Source organism: Balaenoptera musculus, chromosome 2, assembly GCF_009873245.2.
Source record: "Balaenoptera musculus isolate JJ_BM4_2016_0621 chromosome 2, mBalMus1.pri.v3, whole genome shotgun sequence".
Lineage (NCBI taxonomy): Eukaryota > Metazoa > Chordata > Mammalia > Artiodactyla > Balaenopteridae > Balaenoptera > Balaenoptera musculus.
This window is the reverse complement of record NC_045786.1, coordinates 79,059,622-79,077,693: the sequence shown is the minus strand read 5'-3', so window position 1 is coordinate 79,077,693 and position 18,072 is coordinate 79,059,622. Positions and strand designations below refer to the sequence as shown.

Sequence of the window (18,072 nt, the reverse complement as noted above, 5' to 3'; positions counted from 1 at the left end):
GAAGTCTGAGGTCTTTGGCCAGCATTCAGTAGGTGTTCTGTAGGAGTTGTTCCACATGTAGATGTATTTCTGATGTATTTGTCAGGAGGAAGGTGATCTCCACATCTTACTCTTCCGCCATCTTGAAGGTCTTCCCCTCAAAAGCAATTCTTTAAGGAGAAAACTATTAGTAATTCTTATAAGGTTTGTTTTCTTGTTTGTTTGTTTTTTAGCAGAGGGGGGTACTAAAACCCTGATAATTTGAGTTATCATATCACATACATTCTTAGGAACTAGAAAAGATGGTCTCCAGACTAGAGCAAAACAAGATTTCATCGTTTTAAAAGATAATTGGTCTCCTTCTTTTCTCCTTTCTTGTGTTTATCCTCAGTAGGAGGGACGTGGTAGGTGGGGAAGAAGAGTTGGGGGGCCTACCTACAGTGTGGCTACAGAACATTAGACAAATAGAAGTGTTCCTTTCCTGGAAATGTGGGAACAGCAGGAATGAGGGGAATGTAGGAGGGCAGAGACCTTGCAGAGTCCAGGAGAGTGGGTTTGGGGAAGGCTGTAAGCTCTGAGCAGAGTGTCCAAATAGGGAAGAAGGCAAGACTGCTGCATTTATGGAGAAGTGAAGTGTAAATGGTTAAGCAAATAAACTGCAGGTCTTGTCTAGAAATCTGACTGGGGACTGCCCACAGCTGCTTTTACCTACTCTCCAAAGTACAGAGGCGACTTCATTGTAAGGGACAGAGATTGGCAAACCTTTTCCTTTTATGACACAACATAGGGTTCACCCAAACTTGCTACCAGAACATGAGTAGAAAGAGGAAAAAACCCAAAGCCTTAATTGGAACCATAGTTATAAAATTTTGCAAAGGAGACACATCTATATTAAATAGCATTTCTTATATGAAGTTTTGTTTTATATAATACGTATCATCTGGCTCAAATTCCTCTTTGTGCACTGAACCACTAACAGCAAATAATTTCTGTATTTAATTGTTCACCTAAAACATAAAATTGGGCTAAATTCATCTCCTCCAAGAGACCACATCCTCCTGTACATATCAAATCACGGCACTTGCCATACTATATTAAATTCCCTGTTACATGTCACCCTTCTTCCCTAAGCTCTGTGCATATGGGTCCTTCATCTTTATCTCTCTAGTGCCTCCCATGTGACCTGGCACAAGCTACACACTCAGTAAACATTTTTGTTATTAGATGGAACTGGGTTACCCTTCCCTCAGGATTCTGATAATGTGCAAAAACTCTAAGAAGAGGTAATACATTTCCAGGCTCTCACCTCTAACACTTGCAAAGACAAGAGCATAAATGGAGGTCCACATAGCATAGACCTAAATATTTATCATTTCTAAATCAAGCTAATAAACTTTTAAATGAAATGTGTTCTATCGTCTTACCTCAAAAAGTCAACTTACTTTCGGCCTTCCCTGGTGGTGCAGTGGTTAAGAATCCTCCTGCCAATGTAGGGGACACGGGTTCGAGCCCTGTTCTGGGAAGATCCCACATGCCGCAGAGCAGCTAAGCCTGTGCACCACAACTACTGAGCCTGCACTCTAGAACCCGAGAGCCACAACTACTGAGTCTGCGTGCCTAGAGGCCATGCCCTGCAACAAGAGAAGCCACTGCAATGAGAAGCCCGCGCACCACAATGAAGAGTAGCCCCCACTCGCCACAACTAGAGAAAGCCTGCACGCAGCAATGAAGACCCAACGCAGCCAAAAATAAAATTAAAAAATTTTTTAAAAAAAAGAAAAAAAATAAACTTACTTTCATATTGATACAATAAAAAAATTTGGACGTTATTTTTTAATATGCTGAAAGTTGGCAAAATATCAAAGATAGCAATTGAATTATCAATATGCATATTTTGGTGTCCCAAGAGGCAATGTTTGTGTTTTCCAGTGAAGATACAAATAAGTCATAAATTATATTTTTCTTTCAGAAATGTATATTTTCACCTTTATTTCCGCAAAATGACTAATTATGCCATTATAATAAAATATTTCACATATTTTGTGTTCTATTTACAGTGGCACCAAATAATACATTTCCAAAGTCACATGATGTCTGTTGTCTTTAATTCTTTCCTGTCTTAAAATATTTAAGCATATCTTTGAACTTTTAAAAATTTCTTTTCAGCCTTTTTTTTCTTCTCTGAGGTTACATGTTTTCTATCCAATCTCAGTTTATATGCACTCTTTTTTTTAAATTGAGATATAGTTGATTTACAGTATTATATTAGTCTCAGGTGTACAACATAGTGATTCAAAATTTGTATAGATTATATTCCATTTATAGTTTTTATAAAATATTGGCTATATTCCCTGTGCTATATAATACATCCTGTGGCTTATTAATTTTATATATAGTAGTTTGTACTTCTTAATCCCCTACCCCTATCTTGCCCCTCCACCTTCCATCTCACCATCTTAACCACTAGTTTGCTCTTCCTGTGAGTCTGTTGCTTCTTTGTTGTATTCATTCATTTGTTTTATTGTTTAAATTTCACCTATAAGTGGTAACATATGGTATTTGTCTTTCTCCTTCAGACTTATTTCCCTAAGCGTAATATGTTCCAGGTCCGTGTTCTTGCAAATGACAAGATTTCATTCTTTTTATGGCTGAGTAATATTCCATTGTGTGTGTGTGTGTGTGTACACCACATCTTTGTTATCCATTCATCTGTTGATGAGCACTTAGGTTGTTGGCATATCTTGGCAATTGTAAATAATGCTGTTGTGAACACTGGTCTGCATGTATCTTTTCAAATTACTGTTTTCATTTTCTTTGAATGTATACCCAGGAGTGGAATTGCTGGATCATATGGTAGTTTGATTTGTAGTTTTTTGAGGAAACTCCATTCTGTTTCCACAGTAGCTGCACCAATTTACATTACCACAAACAATGTACTAGGTTTCCCTTTACTCCACATCCTTGACAACATTTGTTATTTATGACCTTTTTGAACATAGCCCTTTTGACAGGTGTGAGGTGATACATCATCGTGGTTTTGATTTGCATTTATCTTATGATTAATGATGTTGAGCATCTTTTCCTGTGCCTGTTGCCATGTCTGTCTTCTTTGGAAAACTGTCTATTCACGTCTTCTGCCCAATTTTTTAAATCAAATTGTTTGGGGGTTTTTTGATGTTGAGTTGTATGAGCTGTTTATATATTTTGGATATTAACCCCTTATCAGTCATACAATTTGCAAATATTTTCTCCCATTCAGTAGGTTTTAGCATTTTTGTTGATGGTTTCCTTTGCTGTGCAAAAGCTTTTAAGTTTAATCAGGTCTCATTTTTAAATTTTTGCTTTTGTTTCCTTTGGCTGCAAGACAGATCCAAAAAAAATATTACTATGATTTATGTCATAGAATGTTCTACCTATGTTTTCTTCTAGTTTTATGCTTTCCAGTCTTACATTTAGGTCTTTAATCCATTTTGAGTTTATTTTTATATATAGTGTGAGAAAATGTTCTAATTTCATTCTTTTACATGTAGCTGTCTAGTTTTCCCTTTACTGATTATTGTGGATATAGATGATTTTACTACTTTTGTTTTTTAACCTTCCTACTAGCTTTGTACATGGTTGATTTACTACCTTTACTGGATACTTGCCTTTACCGAGGAGATTTTTCTTTCTGTAATTTTCATGTTTTTTGTTGTGGCCTTTTCTTTTTCACTTATAGAAGTCCCTTTAACATTTCTTGTACAGCTGGTTTGGTGGTGCTGAACTCTTTTAGCTTTTGCTTGCCTGTTAAACTTTTGACTTCTCCATCAAATCTAAATGAAAGCCTTGCCTGATAGAGTATCCTTGGTTGTAGTTTTTTCTCTGTCATCACTTTAGTTTCTGCTTAAAAGTCAGCTGATAGCCTTATGGGAGTTCCCTGGTTTCTTTTCCCTTGCTGCTTTTAATATCCTCTCTTATATTCAATTTTTGCCATTTTAATTACAATGTGTCTTGGGGTGGTCCTCTTTGGGTAGATACTGTTTGGGACTCTCTGTGTTTCCTGCACTTTGAGGTCTGCTTCATTTTCTAGGTTAGGGAAGTTTTCAGCTATTATATCTTCACATATGTTCTCTGCCCCTTTCTCTCTCTTCTCCTTCTGGGACCTCTGTAATGTGAGTGTTAGAATATTTGATGTTATTCCAGAGATTTATTAAACTTTCCTCATTTCTTTTTCTTTCTTTTTTTCTTTTATCTGTTCAGCTTTGGTGATTTCCACTGCTCTATCTTCCAACTCACTGATCCGTTCCTCTGTATCATTTAACCTACTGTTGGGTCCTAGCAGTGTATTTTTCATTTAGTTATTGTATTCTTCATCTCTGTTAAACTATTTTAACTTCTGGATTAAAGACCTAAATGTAAGACTGGAAAGCATAAAACTAGAAGAAAACATAGGTAGAACATTCTCTGACATAAATCATAGTAATAATGATAATATTTACATACTAATAACTCTGTTCTTCCATTCTTCTCTTGAGTTCTTTGATCATCTTTACAATCATTACCTTGAACTCTTTCTCAGATAGACTGCCTATCTCCATTTCACTTAATTCTTTTTCCGGGGTTTTATCTTATTCCTTTGTTTGGACCATCTTTCTCTGTCACCTCATTTTGTCTAATTTGCTGTTTTTATTTCTATGTATCTGGTAGGTTGATTATGTTTCCTGACCTTGGAGAAGTGGCCTTTTGTAGGAGATGTCCTATGGGTCTCAGCAGCCCACTCCCCACTGGTCACCAGAGCTGTATGCTCTAGGGGTGCCCCTATGTGTGTGGATCCTTCTGTTGTGGAGGGTAGACTACTGGGGGCAGTCTGGTAGGCATGGCTGGCTCCCAGTCCGGTTGGTTGCCAGGCCCATCCTTGCACAATGGCTGCCAGTCACCTAGTTCATAATTTTGTCTGGGTGTTTGGTCTATAGGTACTAGTATATTACTCTTGTTTCTGTGTATAGATGTGTTTTCTCTCTGTCTCTGCCTCTTTGTTGGTTCTACAAATTGTCTTGAATTAATCATTGCTTAGATAATTTGAAAATGTTTGATTTGGGGTTGTGTTACCTCTTGTGTTTATTATTGGGATTTAAGTCTCTTTATAGTCAGGTTTTGAAAAGCATGGATGACCTCAGTTACCTTATAACAATCTAATTGCTTCAGTTAGTGTTTTCAGCCTGGAATATTAAGTAAAGGGCGTTCCTATTATAAATTAAAGCCCTTAGCTTGAAGGAGATTCACAGACCTCAACCAGAACTTCTCAGAGGACACTTTCAACCTACATATAGTTAGGGATATTTGGGGTTTGGTTGTGTCTATACTTAGAGCCAGAATTGGCCAACATATTAATATTGAGCAGAGATAAATGTGTTCAGTAACATTATTTTTGTCTCTATTCCCCAGTACTATATGTTCAGATCAAAGTAACAGTTTTAAGCTATACTTTTTGAGCAAGAGAGAGAGAAAAAGTCGCATATTAGAAAATCCTGCTATATGGGAAAAGAATCTAAAAGAGTGGATATATATATATATATATATGTGTATATATATATATATATATATATATATATATATATATATATATATAGCTGATTCATTTTGCTGTACACCTGAAGCTAACACAACATTGTAAATCAACTATACTCCAATAAAAATTTAAAAAAAAGAAAATCCTGCTAAATAAATGTCAAAAAAAGGTCACAGCGTACAAAATAATTTTTGCTGAACTTAAAAGGTGAAGAAGAAATCAGCTGGCTTAGAAGTTAAATATATTTCTTCTCCTTAATTCTCTAAGTATTAAATATCCAGGCCAAAAATGCAGTCTACTCATTCACATCTCCAGTATTAATCAGGGATTATGCCTCCTAGTTTGATTCATGTTTTATTCATGCTTACAAGTTTTCATTCTTTCTGGCACTTTGCATCATGCTAAAAGTAGTCAAAATGTGAAAGCTTGCAGATAAATAGAAAAATGGTGATACATTATCACTCTTTAACTCACCAGAATTCTCACCTTTTTCAGGAAGGCATATTAGAGCATTTAAGTCATTTCTCATTACTGCCTGAGCTATTCTACATAGGACCTAACAGATGATTTTTGCATTTTGTAAACTTTCAGGTCTGTCTTTAGCAATTCAATTTGCTTTAACCTCAGATATGTTATTTTTTTTCCTTTTTGAAATACGAATAATAAAAGTAGATTGGAACACAGCATTGTTGGCAAACCAAACTTTATTAAATATTTGACTTTATCCGTTACAGAACATGAAAAGCAGCGGTTATGCAAGAGCACAGATTATATGAATTTGCATTTCAAAGTGAAATGGTTTTATAATGAATATGTGCGAGAACTTCCTGCCTTCAAGGATGCCGTTCCTGAATATTCCTTGTAAGTAGTGATTTTCACCTCCAAGTTTATTCTCAATTCATAGTCCTGTAAAATTAAACCTGAATTATGCAGCCGTAAAATCTCTTCACATAAGCTTCATTTGAATGCTGACATTTCTGTCATAAAATTAACATTAAATGATTTGCATACTTTTGGGAACCATATTTAATTGAATTGTGTTGCATTTTTGAAGTATGACTTACTTGGATATTCAACTCAAAGAGAAAGAAATACATAATACATAATACACAATGGCTCACATGATGAAATTATTTCTTGTAAAAGTGCTTGAACTCAAATTTTGTTGGGAAAATGAGGGGTGCTTGTGTATTGATCTATATAATCCAAATTACTCTTTATTTCAAACCTAAAAATGTCTTAGATATTTATATTTCTAAAATAGAAGTCATTATTAAACAGGTAACATTTTCAGAAACATGAATCTATCAGATATAACTGTAATCACACAGATTTATAATACTCTGCATTTTATATTTGTCAGAATTCTGTTTTATTCTGTTGAGGGAGGGCTTCCAAATTCTAGGCACTATGCCAAGTATTGTAGGACAATAGTGAATAAAATAAAGGCCTCACCTTGAAAGGGCTTATACTCAAGGAGATAGTGTAAGAACAAAAATCCTGCTAAAGCAAGGCAAATTGAGATAATTACTAATTCAAGTAATATGAGCAAAGTGCAATCGGGTCTCACAGAAGAGAGATATTACCCCATTTCAATGACTCTACACAGTATTTATGGATGGGGTAGCATTTGATACAGACTTTGAAATGTTGTTCTGGCTATGGCAAGAAAACGAAAGGAAAGTTATGAGCATAATTATGGAGGAAGGAATACATGGGCTATGGTCCATGGGAAATAGTTTCATTTCAGTGGAGTACAGGGTATCTTTACAAAATTAGTAGAAAGTAATGTAGGAAATGTGGTTTTGAACTAGATTATATAAATACTGTGAAGCTTTTACCACTTTCATTAGGCATTGTGGGGGTTGGAAAAGGTAGAGAATGGAGGGAGGTAGGGAAGGGATTTAGAAGTTAGTGAGTAACGTAGTGATGAGATTAGAACTGCCCATTTATTTAACTTTTCTCATAGAAGCTTATAAGATAGAATTGTATACTGGGAGAAGTAAAAATTTTATACACATAATAGAGTGATTGTAGTAAAAATGTAAAGGATGAAGATGTATGGGAGAGAAATTTCAAAGATAGAATTTACAGAATTTGTCAACTAAAGACACATGAGGATAAAAGAAAGAAGGAAGAGTTAAACATGGAGTACATGTGCCTAAGTGTTGGTAGTATCATTGACTGGGAATAGGGAAATGAAAAAGGGAGCTATTTGCCAAGAGAATTCTGCTTCTGGCTCTGTGTAGACTAACTAAACTACACTAACTTAAATCAGACTAACATGCTCACTGAAGACCAACTATAAAAGCAAAACAAAATTAAACAGTATCAGACAGCAATTGAGGCAACCAGGGATTGAGAAGCTATGGTCCCTGAGAAAAGAACTGCATTGAGGTGAACCCTGTATTTGCTGCAGTTTCTCTCCAGTCCTCTCCATCTACACGCATTTACCAATTTGCCATATAAGTCATGGTGGTCAAATAGAAAACAGTAACCCCGAGTTTATAGTGATCTCCCTGGGCTAGAGAAACAAACATTGGTGTTCAAGACTCTGAAGGCTGCTTTGTCTTGTGGGACCAACATCCTAGAATAAAGGGAACTACAGAGAAGTAAGTATAGCATGTTGCATGCAGTTTCTCCTTGAGGTATTCTCTGATTCTTAATCTGCCCATGTGTGGAGAGTAAGGCAGAAATAAACAAGTAGAAAGCAGGCACTAAGAGATTAAAAACCAAGCAGAGACTTCAGCAGTCTCACAATGCTGGGGAGATAAAAATTAGAAAGCAAAGCTTCCTAAGAAAGAAGATGCATTATAAACATCCCAGGTTTTCAGGTGAGATCCCTGAAGGACTCTGTCCTAAAAATAAGGGCAAACTGGAAGTAGCCCAGTCTAAAACCCAGTCTTTCCTAGATTGTGGTGAGCTCCCTACATTCTGTCTACAAGAAGAAATTCAGATCCACTTTGGAGGAAATGATCAACCAAATGTTCCATAATTTTTCATAGACAATGCACAATATTTAACAAAAGATTAAAGACTGCCAGGCAACAGGACCAAATGACTAGAATCCAAGAGAAAAAGAGATATTAGTCTTATCAGACATAGAGTTTGATGTGTACTTCAACTTATGGGAGAATTTCAACAGAAAAATGGAACCTATAAGAAGAATAAAATGGACATTGTAGAACTGAAATAGGGTGAAATTAGGAATGTGATAGATGGACCTAATGGCAGAATATACATAGCAGAAGAGGGTTTAAAATAACTGGAACATATTTTTGAAGAATATATTCATATAAAAACATAGAAACAAAAAATACAAAATATAGAAAAAATAGAACAGAGATATATGGGACAAATTATAAAAAGGTCTAATGTACAAAGACCTGAGTTCCAGAAAAGGAGAAGAGAGAAACAGTACTAGAGCAGTGTGTGAAGAGTCACTAGATGTGGATTTTGCAAAACTGATGAAAAACATGAAGCCACAGTTCAAGAATTTCTATAAATCCTAAGAAGGGTAAATGCAAGGAAAACTACCTGTAGGTACATCATAGAAAACTGCTTAAAATCAAAAAGAAGAAGAAATCTTTAAATGTACTGGGTCAAGAAAGGGAAGACACTTTACCTTCAAAAGAGCTGCAGTAAAACAGTTGGCTGATTATTCAATAGAAGTGACTGAAACCTGAATACAATGCAATGATACCTTTTAAGTGCTGAAAGAAAACAACAATTTAGAATTCTACAAGTGTCAAACATAGCCTTCAAAAATAAAGGAAAATAAAAACATTTATATAACTGAGAAGTTGAGAGAACTTATTTCCAGCAGACTCTCACCAAAAATATACTCTAAGCCTTCAGACAAGGAAAATGACTCAAGATAAAAATACAGTAATATAGTAAAGAATTAAAATCATTAAAGAAGGTGAACAAATGAGTACATTTAAAACACATTAAAAAATAAAAATTAAAAAATAAATAAATAAACACATTAACTATATAAAATTTTAAAAATCTGTAGAATAAAATATACATAGGATTAGGACTTCCCTGGTGATGCAGTGGTTAAGAATCTGCCTGCCAATACAGGCGACACAGGCTCAATCCCTGGTCTGGGAAGATCCTGTATGCTGCGGAGCAACTAAGCCCGTGCGCCACAAATACTGAGCCTGTGCTCTAGAGCCCATGAGCCACTACTGAAGCCTGTGCGCCTAGAGCCTGTGCTCTGTAACAAGAGAAGCCACCACAATGAGAAGCCCATGCACCACAATGAAGAGTAGCCCCCACTCACCACCGCTAGAGAAAGCCCGCGCACAGCAATGAACACCAAATGCAGCCAAAAATAAATAATAAATAAACAAATAAATTTAAAATAGAAGACAGCAATAGCATGAAAAGGTAGAAGAGTGATACACTGAGTAAATACAAGATCCTTGACTTGTTTGAAAAGTGTAAAATACTCATTTTAAAAAGCTTTGACTATGTCGTGGATGTGTATTATAATTTATAGTGTAACCCCTTAAGGTATAATATAATACTATGCATCAATAAGATAATGGGGAAGGGGAGGAGGATAAAACAAAATTATGTAAAAATCAAGAAACGAGAGTGAAAAGAGGGAAGAGCAAGTAGGAAATTGAGGGTGGGGGAAGCAAGATGATAGATTTAAAATTTAATGTATCAGAAAATTAAGTGTAATCATTAAATGCAAATATATTAATACTCTAGCCAACAAGTATTGTCCTACTAGATAAAATAGCAAAACCCAAAATATCTTGCTTACAGTTTATTCATCTAAAACATGAGTCTAGAAATGTTAAGTGAAAAGATGAAAAAAATAATTGAAAGGAAAATTACACAGCTGTCCTAATATTAGACAAAATAGATTTTAAGATAAATACTTTGAGAGAGAGAAATTTTTCATGATGATTAAAGGAGCAATTCGACAAAAAGGTGGGAAAGATATCTAATGGAAAGATATCCCATGCTCTTGGATTGGAAGAATTAATATTGTTAAATGGCCATACTACCCAAAGCAACCTACAGATTTAATTTGATTTCTATCAAATTACCCATGACATTTTTCACAAAACTAATTATTACCCTAAAATTTACATGGAACCATGAAGGACCCGTGAATTGCCAAAGCAATCCTGAGGAAAAAGAACAAAGCTGGAGGCATAACCCTCCTAGACTTCGGACAATACTACAAATCTACAGCAATCAAAACATCATGGTATTGGCACAAAAACAGACATGTGGATCAATGGAACAGAATAGAGAGTCCAGAAATAAACCCACACATCTACGCTCAATTAATCTTTGACAAAGGAGGCAAGAATATATACAATGGAGAAAAGACAGTCTCTTCAGGAAGTGATGTTGGGAAAGCTGGACAGCTACATGTAAATCAATGAAGTTAGAACACTCCCTCACACCATACACAAAAATAAACTCAAAATGACTTAAAGACTTAAATATAAAACATGACACCATAACACTCCTAGAGGAGAACATAGGCAAAACATTCTCTGACATAAATCATAGCAACATTTTCTTAGGTCAGTCTCCCAAGGCAATAGAAATAAAAGCAAAAGTAAACAAATGGGACCTACTCAAACTTATAAGCTTTTGCACAGCAAATGAAGCCATAAATAAAATGTAAAGACAACCTATGGGATGGAAGAAAATATTTGCAAATGATGTGACCAACAAGGGGTTAAATTCCAAAATATAAAAACAGTTCATACAACTCAGTAAAAAAAACCAAACCACCCAATCAAAAAATGGGCAGAACAAATAAATAAATATCATTTTTCTTTTTGTTCAAACTTCAAAAATAAATAGGCAGAAGACCTAAATAGACAATTCCCCAAAGAAGACATACAGATGGCCAACAGGCACATGAAAAGATGCTCAACATTGCTAATTATTAGAGAAATGCAAACCAAAATGACAAAGAGGTACCACCTCACACTGGTCAGAATGGCCACCATCAAAAAGTCTACAAATAACAAATGCTGGAGAGGGTGTAGGGAAAAGGGAACCCTCCTTCACTGTTGGTGGGAATGTAAATTGGTGCAGCCACTATGGAAAACAATATGGGGGTTCCTTATAAAGCTAAAAATAGAGTTGCCATATGATCCAGCAATCCCACTCCTGGGCATATATCCGGAGAAAACTCTAACTTGAAAAGATACATGCACCCCAAAGTTCATAGCAACACTATTTACAATAGGCAAGTCATAGAAGAAGCCTAAATGTCCATTGATAGATGAATGGATAAAGAAAATGTGGTACATATATACAGTGGAATACTACTCAGCCATAAAAAGAATGAAATATTGCCATTTGCAGCAACATGGATGGACCTAGAGGTTATCATACTAAGGGAAGTCAGACAGAGAAAGAAAAATATCATATGATGTCACTTATATGTAGAATCTAAAATATGATACAAATGAACTTATTTACAAAACAAACACTCATAGACACAAAGCAAACTTATGGTTACCAAAGGGGAAGGGGGAGGGAGGGATAAATTAGGAGTCTGGGATTAGTAGATACAAACTACTATGTATAAAATAGATAAACAACAAGGTCCTACTGTGTAGCACAGGGAACTATATTCAATACCCTGTAACAAACCATAATGGAAAAGAATATGAAATAGAATATATATATATATATATATATATATATATATATATGAAACCATAACATACATAACTGACTCACTTTGCTATACACCAGGAACTAACACAGCATTGTAAATCAACTATACTTCAATTAAAATATTTCAAAAATAAAATTTAAAAATATATTTCATTTCTAAATTTGTATGTATCAAATGACATGTCAGCAAAATATATAAAGCAAAAATTGTCAGAAGTAAAATGAAAAATCAAATCTACAATTCTATTTGGAGATTATACATCTTTCAGAAACTGATTGAAGAATCAGACAAAAAATGTTATTAAGAAAAAAGACATTTCAACAACATGATATCTGTCCATCTATTTCTGGTCACCCAGAGTTTCCACAAATTTTCATAGATATTATTTACACACATACACACACACACACACACACACACACACACTACCTATCTACAATTATAACCAGCAATGAGAAAATACACATTGTTATCAGATGTACATGGTGCATTTACCAAAATAGACTATCTGATAGCAAGTATGATGAATTTTAAAAGATTGAAGCATATACTGTATGTTCTTGGACCACTGTGGAATTAAGCCAAAAATCTACTCCAAGAAGATAACTAGAAAGTCACCAGATAGGGAAATTAAGCAGATACTCTAGATCATTCATAAGTCAAAAAACAAATCACAGTGTAGATTACATGATATTTTTAACTAAGTGATAAAATATGGCATGTCAAAACTTGTGGATTACAGCTAAAACAGTAAACAGAGGAAGATTTATAGCTCTAGTTCTATAAAGAGAAAGGAAAAAAGGCTATGAAATCAGTAATATAAGTTATCAGAAGAAATGTTTAAAAGCCAGTCAAGTCAAGAGAAAGTAGAAAAAATAATCAACATGACCTGTAATAAAAATAAAGTAGAAAATTTAAGGAGAAATTAAAAAGCCAAGTGTGCTTTTGAGAAGACTATAAAAATCAAAAAAACCTTAGTAAGGCCAGTGAAAAAAGATATGTCACAAATTACCATTATCAGGAAAAGATGTCACTAAAGATGCTACAAAGATAAAAAATTATTAAGAGAGTATTTATGGTAGCACATTTAAAAGTTAGACAAAATGTACAAATTCCTTTAAAAAGAAAACTTATCAAGCTAGCATAGGAAAAAAGATAAAATCTGAGCGGGTCTATAACTATTTTAAAATTTGAATCCTTAAATAAAAATCATGTCACAATTAAAACTCCAGGCCCAGATGGCTCCAAATGGAATTCTTCCAACTGTTTAAGAAAGAATATCAGCAATGTTACACAAACTGTTCCAGAGAAGGCAGGAATACTTCTCAAATCCTTTTTGAGGTCAGCATATCCTCACTACTAAAACCTATTGAGAACCTGACAAGTAAGAATAATTACAGGCCAATTTCTCTCTGACCATAGTTTAAAAAAATAAATGAAATATTAGCCAATAGAATTCAGTGGTCTATAAAAACAGTAATATAACATGACCATGGGGAATTTATTCCTGGAATATGAGATTAGTTAAACATTTTAAAAGCAATGAATGTAAATCACCACATTTAAATTATGAAGGAGAAAATCGCTACAATCATTACACTAAATATATAACAATAATTAGATAAAATAGAACATCAATTTATTATAAAAATCTCTTATCAAGTTAGGAATAGAAGGGAACTCTCTTAATCTAATAAAAGACCCACCCTTTGAAAAAAACTGTACAAACCTTCTCATGGATAAAATTTTGAAAACTTCCCCTGAGATCAAGAATGACTGATTATATATATGTATAACTGAATCACTTTGCTATACAGTAGAAATTAACACAACATTGTAAATCAACTATACTTCAGTAAAATAAATTTTTAAAAAAAGAACGAGACCGATAGCTGATAACATCATTTTTATTTCACATTGTGCTAGAAGTCCTAGACAGTACAATAAGACAAGAAAGAGAAAAGTATAATGGTTGTAAAAGCATATAATGATGCTATCCATATGTGTATATGACATATTTATACACCTAGAGAATTCAAAAGAAAGTATAGGAAAACTAATAGAATCTAAAAAGTGAATGTAGTAAGTTCATTGTATTTCTATGTGATAGCCACAGTTAGAAAATTACATATAAACAATACCGTTTGAATGGCATTAAAACTGTGATAAACACATGTGATGAAAGATGTGCGTGCCCTCTATTCAGGCAACTATAAAATATTACTGAGAGGATTACTTAAGATGAACTAAATAAAAATATACAATATTCCTAAAAAGATGCATTCTTGTAAAGGAGGTAGTTCTCCCCACATTGACATACAGATTCAAAGCAATCCCATAAGGAGTCCCGCAGCTATTTTTGTGCAGATTGACAAGTTCATCCAAAAATATGTAATACATAGAAATGCAAAGGGCTAAGACTAGCCATAGCGATCTTGAAGAGGAAGTAAAAAAGTTGGAGAACTGCACTATCAGTCATCAAGACTTATTCAAAAGTTAATTATTAATTGTATGGTGCTGTGTATGACAAATAGACCAATGAAACAAAATAGTCCAGAGACAAATCCACACATTGCTGTTACCTGATTTGCATGAAAGATGCCAACTCAAAGCAGTGGGGGGAAGGATGACCTTCTAAATAAATGGTGCTAGACAAGTGCACATTCATACGGAAAAAAGAACTTTGAAACTTAGACCATTCACAAAACCCACCTACTGGTGGATTGCAGATCACTAAAAGTTAAAGGTGAGCACCCAGGATCAGTTACAGGAGGTGAGTCGGTGTAGATGAAAGCCAGATGGTAAAGCCCTAAGAAATGAGAGAATGGCACAGTGGGGGACATAGCACACAAGATCTACATTTTACAGGATTTTGAATTGTAAAGAGAATTGTAGAGTGGGAATTGGGAACTAAGCATATTTGAGGCAGCATTGGAAGGGCCAAGAGAAAGGTAGAGATTGAAAGTAAAAGAGAAGGGGATATATATATATATATATATATATATATATATATATACACACACACAAACACATATATATATACACATATATATGTGTGTGTGTATATGTGTGTGTATATATATATATATATATATACATACACATGTATATGGTACACTGCACAGCATGCAGGACCTTAGTTCCCCGATCAGGGATTGAACCCATGAACCTGTACCCCATGTCCCCATGTAGTGGAAGCTCACTTGGACTCCTAACCACTGGACTGCCAAGGAATTTTGGGAAGGGGATATGTTTGAGAAGTGAAACTAAAGGTCTTCAAGGTAGCAGAACTAGAAAGAGAGAATGAAAAGAGATTTTTGGTCCTGAATTACTCTCAGATAAGAAAAGAGCAGTATTCACTGTTAATCATGTGCAAATGACATCTTTTATAGTATGCAATACTATTGATTTTTTTTCAGGTGGTTTGAACCTTTTGTCATGCAGTGGCTAGATGAAAATGAAGACGTGTCAATGGAGTTCCTTCATGGAGCCCTGGGAAGAGACAAAAAAGATGGAGTGAGTTTAAATGACTTTCAGATTGCCTATTGTCAAGATGCATTTACACTGCTCACTTTTAAGCTAATGGGAATTGTTAGGCTTATTGCTATTAATTAAGTTTAATTTTAATCCTCTCATTACCAAAATATAATTAAAACACAATTTTAAATGCTGATAAGAACCCTAGGGAATCGCTTTTTAAAAAAAAATCAATCACGCTTTTGCCCCAAGATTCTTTACTCCTTGAATTGGTCTGAATCTACAAGTTCAGTGGGCTTATACAAAGCTCCCCTGTAGTTCTGGAACCTTTCCAGGATTCCAGGATTAGGAACAGACACCCTCCAAATCCCTCTGGAGCAAATCAAATGTCTTGAGCCACAATCGGCTTGCTAAACCATCCTAATGCCTGTGGGGAATGAGAAATTGAAAGAACCAGTCCCTCAATTCAGTAATGGAGAAACCAATTAATAGCAACCTGCCCCATGATATTAGTTTTACTACACTTTCCAGAAAAGGAGATGGATGATTTTAAAATGAGCAAGCATTTTATTACTGGGAAATGAAAGTACATGATATAGGAGATTGAGCTGTTTTTGTGAAATAATGAAGATTCCTTCCACAGTCCCTCTAAAGTATGCTTATGAGGATGGTTTCACCTTCTCTCCCCTCAGTTCCAGCAGACATCTGATCACGCGCTGTTTTCTTCCTCTGTGGTTGATGTCTTTGCTCAGCTTAATCAGAGCTTTGAGATTATTAAGAAACTGGAATGCCCCAATCCTGAAGCATTATCTCACTTAATGAGAAGATTTGCAAAGGTAGGTTAAATGGAATGAATCCTTTCTTCACTGGGACTATGGCATGTTGTTATTTTCCTGCACAGAATTTGAAAAATGCTGTTGTTTTGTAACATTAGTCTTGTCTGACTACTACCCCAATTTAATTTTCTAATTCCAGTAAAAATAGGCTGTTTCAGGTTTGTCATCTGACTCTCTTTTTACCCTTCCTGTTTCCTAAGTATGGATTTATCATCTTAAAAAACCTATTTATTATTCACATGAATGACTCAGTCATTTGTAATTGATGAGACTACCATAGGTGGCCAAATTAATTTCTATTTCAGCTTTGTAGCTGAAAATAGATCTTGGAATTTCATATTCAAATCGCCAAGTATTTTTTTTTAATCAGGAGTACGATAAAAAGTATTTGAACTTGGAGTAATGAAAACTGAGTTCTAACTTCAAATCAGCCAATAACTGTAGTGTGAGTCTGAGCAGTTCCCTTGATTTTTTTTTTTTTAACATCTTTATTGGAGTATAATTGCTTTACAATGTTATGTTAGTTTCTGCTGTATAACAAAGTGAATTAGCTATACGTATACATATATCCCCATATCCTCTCCCTCTTGCGTCTCCCTCCCACCCTCCCTATCCCACCCCTCTAGGTGGTCACAATCAAGGTCACAAAGTCCCTTGATTTTTATGAGCTTAGTTTTCTTAGTTGGCAAATTGATTTTGAGCAACCAGATTCCTCTGAAGACCTCTTCCTCCTCTTATTGTCTAAGAAGGCTTGCAAACTACTTACTACTTTGCAAAAGTTTCTGGGGAAATATAAGAAATAAAAAATGCTGTCTCTGCCCTTCAAATCTTAAAAAATATATATATATATAATAAGACCACATGGCATGAACTAATTGGAAGATGGTATGAACTAATTGGAAGATGGCATGAAGAGGGACACAATTCAATCTCAAGCACAGTAGAGTGCACAGTAAGTTGAGCGGAAGGAAAACTAATGAGAGCTGAAATACAGTTTCCCTGGGAAAACAGGGCTCATTCAGCCTAAAAAGGTGAAGTTAGAAAAGTATTTTAAGCCACGGGAACAGCAGGAACAAAGGGAAAGGAAAAGCTGAGCGTGACGTGAAGAGCAGGGAGAAACAATCCTCTGGCAAAAAAGAAGAAAAAAGGAAAAGAAAAGGAAAAAGAAAATCTGTTCTGGGAGAAGTAGTGGGGAATGTTAGGAGAGTGAGGATGGGTCCAGATCTTGAAGAGCTCTGCTTCCCAGGTTGAGAAGTTTATACTTAATCTTTTGAACAATTTAAGAAACAGTGAATATTTGGAGAGTTTGAATCACGGTAGTGATACGACAAATGTAGGGATGTAGGGCAATGACCTACACACTCCTATGCCTGACGGCCCTAAGGATAAGCCTGGCTTCATGGGTTGGATGATGGCAGAGGTTTCAGCTGGCTGTTTATTTGACAAGGGCTTACTCTTTGCCTCACTTGCACAATTTACTAGCCACTTTAAGAGATGTAGTCATGAATAAGCACAATCTCCGACCTCAAAAAACCTATAATGAGATGGCCAAACCTATA

The 18,072-nt window shown here is 35.0% G+C and overlaps 1 protein-coding gene across 1 annotated transcript in view; it reads left to right on the top strand.

The window, feature by feature from the left end:
• UNC13C (unc-13 homolog C) overlaps positions 1–18,072 on the top strand; it is a 591,483-nt gene that overhangs the window by 458,668 nt on the left and 114,743 nt on the right. Inside the window, 3 exon segments of the mRNA XM_036844585.1 lie at positions 6,262–6,388; positions 15,620–15,716; positions 16,370–16,513. Of these exon segments, the coding sequence (XP_036700480.1) occupies positions 6,262–6,388; positions 15,620–15,716; positions 16,370–16,513 (368 nt within the window).